The 6,650-nt window shown below is 46.8% G+C and overlaps 1 protein-coding gene across 1 annotated transcript in view; it reads left to right on the top strand.

Moving 5' to 3' along the window:
• Window positions 1-2,106: 2,106 nt before the first annotated feature.
• LOC311117737 (neuropeptide Y receptor type 2-like) overlaps window positions 2,107-6,650 on the top strand; it is a gene marked incomplete at both ends in the record, with an annotated part of 7,078 nt that continues 2,534 nt past the window's right edge. The window contains one exon of the mRNA XM_084192659.1: window positions 2,107-2,498. Coding sequence (XP_084048785.1) covers window positions 2,107-2,498 — 392 coding nt within the window. The remainder of the gene's footprint in view (window positions 2,499-6,650) is intronic.

Genomic DNA, 6,650 nt, shown 5'->3' on the forward strand with positions numbered 1-6,650 from the left:
ATCTCAAAATGATACCACCCAGCCACACTGATTGTCTCTGTTACCACCCAGCCATAGTGACTATCTCAACATGTTACCACCCAGCCACAGTGACTGTCTCAACATGTTACCAACCAGCCACAGTGACTGTCTCAACATGTTACCACCAAGCCACAGTGACTGTCTCAACATGTTACCACCCAGCCACAGTGACTGTCTCAGCATGTTACCACCCAGCAACAGTGACTGTCTCTGTTACCACATGTTACCACCCAGCAACAGTGACTGGCTCAACATGTTACCACCCAGCCACAGTTACTGTCTCAACATGTTACCACCCAGCCACAGTGACTGTCTCATAATGTTACCACCCAGCCACAGTGACTGTCTCTGTTATCACCCATCCAAAGTGACTTTCTCAACATGTTACCACCCAGCCACAGTTACTGTCACAACATGTTACCACCCAGCCACAGTGACTGTCTCATAATGTTAACACCCAGCCATATTGACTGTCTCTGTTACCAACCAACCACAGAGACTGTCTCAACATGTTACCACCCAGCCACAGTGACTATCTCAGAATGTTACCACTCAGCCATAGTGACTATCTCAACATGTTTCCACCCAGCCATAGTGACTGTCTCTGTTACCACATGTTACAACCCAGCAACAGTGACTGTCACAACATGTTACCACCCAGCCACAGTGACTATCTCAACATGTTACCACCCGCCACATTGACTGTCTCAACATTTTACCACCCAGCCACAGTGGCTGTCTCAACATGTTACCACCCAGCCACAGTGACATTCTCAACATGTTACCACCCAGCCACTTTGACTGTCTCAACATGTTACCACCCAGCCACAGTGACAGTCTCAACATGTTACCACCCAGCCACAGTGACTGTCTCAACATTTTACCACCCAGCCACAGTGGCTGTCTCAACATGTTACCACCCAGCCACAGTGACTGTCTCAACATGTTACCACTCAGCCACAGTGACAGTCTCAACATGTTACCACCCAGCCACAGTGACTATCTCAACATGTTACCACCCAGCCACAGTGACTGTCTCAACATGTTACCACCCAGCCACAGTGACTATCTCAGCATGTTACCACCCAGCCACACTGACTATCTCAACATGTTACCACCCAGCCACAGTGACTGTCTCTGTTACCACCCAGCCACAGTGACTGTCTCTGTTACCACCCAGCCACAGTGACTGTCTCTGTTACCACCCAGCCATAGTGAATGTCTCAACGTGTTACCATCCTTCCACAGTGACTGTCTCAACATGATACCTCCCCCATCCACAGTGACTGTCACATTCACATAGTAACAGAGACTGTCTCAACATGTTACCACCCAGCCACAGTGACTATCTCAGCATTTTACCACCCAGCCACAGTGACAGTCTCAACATGTTACCACCCAGCCACAGTGACTGTCTCAACATTTTACCACCCAGCCACAGTGGCTGTCTCAACATGTTACCACCCAGCCACAGTGACTATCTCAACATGTTACCACCCAGCCACAGTGACTGTCTCAACATGTTACCACACATTCACAGTGACTATCTCAACATGTTACAACCCAGCCACAGTGACTATCTCAACATGTTACCACCCAGCCACAGTGACTGTCTCTGTTACCACCCAGCCACAGTGACTGTCTCTGTTACCACCCAGCCATAGTGACTATCTCAACGTGTTACCACCCATCCACAGTGACTGTCTCAACATGATACCTCCCCCATCCACAGTGACTGTCACATACACATAGTAACAGAGACTGTCTCAACATGTTACCACTCAGCCACAGTGACTATCTCAGCATGTTACCACCCAGCCACACTGACTGTCTCAACATGTTTCCACCCAGCCACAGTGACTGTCTCAACATGTTACCACCCAGCCACAGTGACTGTCTCAGCATGTTACCACATGTTACCACCCAGCCACAGTGACTGTCTCTCTAACCACATGTATGTGTGTCACATGGCATCTTAACACTCACCAATTTGCTTCTCACATCTTTTCTTTCCAGGCTCTCGCTTATTGTGCACTTTTGTGTGCGTCGGACTGACGGACGGACATGTGACGAGAAACTAGAAAAATGGATTACCTCTCTCCCGCCAACATCTCCCAAGATGCATCCTTTTTCTTCTCCGACACCGGTCTCCATGGCAATGACCTATACCCCGGCTACCATGCCTACGACCCCGGCATCGACGACCCCCCCACAGAAGAGTCATCGCCCCTCCCGCCTCTTTACACGGACACTCCCCTCCTGGATTTGGGAGACTCGGGGGGTTACGGGGACAGCTCCCTGGCAGGACTGGGGGACAGTACTAAGCTAGTAGGGGTGCAGGTGGTTTTAATACTAGCCTACAGTACCATTATACTACTAGGAGTAGTGGGTAACTCTCTGGTGATATACGTCGTGTATCGCTTCAAGACGCTGAGGACAGTTACTAACTTCTTCATAGCTAACCTCGCTGTCGGTAGGTAGCTTTTTATATATAGACGGTCTGCCTGCCTGCCTGCCCGCTTGTCTGTCTGCCTGCCTGCCTGCCTGTGTGCCTGCCTGCCTGCCTGTCTGCCTGTCTGCCTGCCTGCCTGCCTGCCTGCCTGCCTGCCTGCCTGCCTGTCTGTCTGTCTGTCTGTCTGTCTGTCTGTCTGTCTGTCTGTCTGTCTGTCTGTCTGTCTGTCTGTCTGTCTGTCTGTCTTACTGTCTGTCTGTCTGTCTACCTGTCTGTCTACCTGTCTGTCTACCTGTCTGTCTGCCTGTCTGTCTACCTACCTGTCTGCCTGTCTGTCTGCCTGTCTGTCTACCTACCTGTCTGCCTGTCTGTCTACCTGTCTGTCTACCTGTCTGTCTACCTGTCTGTCTACCTGTCTGTCTACCTGTCTGTCTACCTGTCTGTCTGACTCTTTCTCAACAAGTTACTTTCAGAAAGAAATCAAATCAGCAGTACCTCATTCACAGTGTGTTTCCGATGCCCCTAGGTTAGTCTGAGTGATGACTCAGATGTTCTGTCATGTAATATTTGTATGTTTTTGAGACATTGGGGGTTGGAGTGTGTGTGTATTCCTCTGACCATTGGGTCTGTGCGCAGCAGGGCAGACTGGCTCATAATAACGTCTGGAACGGTTCGTTTGATGTATCTGAAACCATTCCACTGATTCCGCTCCAGCCGTTACCACGAGCCCATCCTCCCCAATTAAGGTGTCACCAGCCTCCTGTGGTGGGCATTCATCATTCCCATGTTTAGTGTGACATTGGGCTGTAGTGGAAGTGTTAACCTCGCCCCCGGTTTAAATACATCGATTGTGTGTGTGTGTGTATCTGTGTGTGTGTGTATCTGTGTGTGTGTGTGTGTATCTGTGTGTGTGTATCTGTGTGTGTGTGTATCTGGTGTTCAACCTTCCCAAGTTCTCCCACGTCACCCCGCTCCTCCGCACACTCCACTGGCTTCCAGTTGAAGCTCGCATCTGCTACAAGACCATGGTGCTTGCCTACGGAGCTGTGAGGGGAACGGCACCTCCGTACCTTCAGGCTCTGATCAGACCCTACACCCAAACGAGGGCATTGCGTTCATCCACCTCTGGCCTGCTGGCCTCCCTACCTCTGCGGAAGCACAGTTCCCGCTCAGCCCAGTCAAAACTGTTCGCTGCTCTGGCACCCCAATGGTGGAACAAGCTCCCTCACGACGCCAGGACAGCGGAGTCACTCACCACCTTCCAGAGACACTTGAAACCCCACCTCTTTAAGGAATACCTGGGATAGGATAAAGTAATCTGTCTACCCCCCCTTACCCCACCCCAAAGAAAGAAAAAAAAAAGTGGTTGTCCCACTGGCTATAAGGTGAATGCACCAATTTGTAAGTCACTCTGGATAAGAGCGTCTGCTAAATGACATAAATGTAAATGTAAAATGTATCTGTGTGTGTGTATCTGTGTGTGTGTGTGTACCTCCCAAAGGTTTCACACTACCGCTTGGGAACATGTTAGTGAAGACTGTTGGTGTCTTGCAGACATAGTCCCGGGGGTCATGGTTGGGTAACCCCCAAAATGTGTACAGTGGCTTGCGAAAGTATTCACCCCCCTTGGCATTTTTGCTATTCTGTTGCCTTACAACCTGGAATTAAAAATTATTTTTAGGGGGTTTGTATCATTTGATTTACACAACATGCCTACCACTTTGAAGATGCAAAATATTTTTTCTTGTGAAACAAACAAGAAATAAGACAAAAAACAGAAAACTTGAGCGTGCATAACTATTCACCCCCCCCCCCCAAAGTCAATACTTTGTAGAGCCACCTTTTGCAGCAATTACAGCTGCAAGTCTCTTGGGGTATGTCTCTATAAGCTTGGCACATCTAGCCACTGGGATTTTTGCCCATTCTTCAAGGCAAAACTGCTCCAGCTCCTTCAAGATGGATGGGTTCTGCTGGTGTACAGCAATCTTTAAGTCATACCACAGATTCTCAATTGGATTGAGGTCTGGGCTTTGACTAAGCCATTCCAAGACATTTAAATGTTTCCCCTTAAACCACTCGAGTGTTGCTTTAGCAGTATGCTTAGGGTCATTGTCCTGCTGGAAGGTGAACCTTCGTCCCAGTTTCCCAGTCCCTGCCGATGAAAAACATCCCCACAGCATGATGCTGCCACAACCATGCTTCACTGTGGGCATGGTGTTCTCTGGGTGATGAGGGGTGTTGGGTTTGCGCCAGACATAGCGTTTTCCTTGATGGCCAAAAAGCTCAATTTAAGTCTCATCTGACCAGAGTACCTTCTTCCATATGTTTGGGGAGTCTCGCACATGCCTTTTGGCGAACACCAAACGTGTTTGCTTATTTTTTTCTTTAAGCAATGGCTTTTTTCTGGCCACTCTTCCGTAAAGCCCAGCTCTGTGGAGTGTACTGCTTAAAGTGGTCCTATGGACAGATACTCCAATCTCCGCTGTGGAGCTTTGCAGCTCCTTCAGGGTTATCTTTGGTCTCTTTGTTGCCTCTCTGATTAATGCCCTCCTTTCCTGGTCCGTGAGTTTTGGTGGGCGGCCCTCTCTTGGCAGGTTTGTTGTGGTGCCATATTCTTTCAATTTTTTAATAATGGATTTAATGGTGCTCCGTGGGATGTTCAAAGCTTCTGATATTTTTTTATAACCCAACCCTGATCTGTACTTCTCCACAACTTTGTCCCTGACCTGTTTGGAGAGCTCCTTGGTCTTCATGGTGCCGCTTGCTTGGTGGTGTTGCAGATTCTTTCAGAACAGGTGTATATATACTGAGATCATGTGACAGATCATGTGACACTTAGATTGCACACAGGTGGACTTTATTTAACTAATTATGTGACTCCTGAAGGTAATTGGTTGCACCAGATCTTATTTAGGGGCTTCATAGCAAAGGGGGTGAATACATATGCATGCACCACTTTTCCGTTATTAATTTTTTTGAATTTTTTGAAGCAAGTTATTTGTTTCATTTCGCTTCACCAATTTGGACTATTTTGTGTATGTCCATTACATGAAATCCAAATAAAAATCCATTTAAATTACAGGTTGTAATGCAACAAAATAGGAAAAACGCCAAGGGGGATGAATACTTTTGCAAGGCACTGTATGTGATGTGCCCTTGCCCCATCTTAGACCCATGTTCTGTGGTGTGGTCGAACCTTGCCCTCACCCAAAGCCTGAAGTCTTAATTCAGATGACTTTGCATGTCATGTGCTGAGGCTATCCTTGTGTCATGTCTAACCCTGTGTCTCTTTCATTGTTAGTTAAAGATGATGGACATGCCTTTGTCTCTCTCTCTCTCTCTCTCTCTCTCTCTCTCTCTCTCTCTCTCTCTCTCTCTCTCTCTCTCTCTCTCTCTCTCTCTCTCTCTCTCTCTCTCTCATGTCTCTGTTTATCTCTCTCTCTCTCTCTCCTCCCTCCACCCCTTGCTCTCTCTCTCCCTCTTCCTCTCTCTCTTTCCCTCCCCCTCGCTCTCTTTCCCTCCCCATCTCTCTCCCTCCCTCCCTCCCCTATTCTCTCTCTCTCTCTCTCTCTCCACCCTCTCTCAATTCAATTTCAATTCAAAGGTCTTTATTGGCATGGAAACATACAGTGGGGAGAACAAGTATTTGATACACTGCCGATTTTGCAGGTTTTCTTACTTACAAAGCATGTAGAGGTCTGTAATTCTTATCATAGGTACACTTCAACTGTGAGAGACGGAATCTAAAACAAAAATCCAGAAAATCACATTGATTTTTAAGTAATTAATTTGCTTTTTATTGCGTATGTTAACATTGCCAAAGCAAGTGAAGAAGATAATAAACAAAAGTGAAATAAACAATAAATATTAACAGTAAACATTACACTCAGAAGTTCCAAAAGAATAAAGACATTTCAAATGTCATATTATGTCTATATACAGTGTTGTAATGATGTGGAAATAGTTAAAGTACAAATGGGAAAATAAATAAACATAAATATGGGTTGTATTTACAATGGTGTTTGTTCTTCACTGGTTGCCCTTTTCTTGTGGCAACAGGTCACACATCTTGCTGCTGTGATTGCACACTGTGGTATTTCACCCAATAGATAAGGGAGTTTATAAAAATTGGATTTGTTTTCTAATTCTTTGTGGGTCTGTGTAATCTGAGGGAAAT

Source organism: Coregonus lavaretus (genome assembly GCF_964263955.1).
Source record: "Coregonus lavaretus genome assembly, contig: HAP1_SCAFFOLD_572, whole genome shotgun sequence".
Taxonomy (NCBI): domain Eukaryota; kingdom Metazoa; phylum Chordata; class Actinopteri; order Salmoniformes; family Salmonidae; genus Coregonus; species Coregonus lavaretus.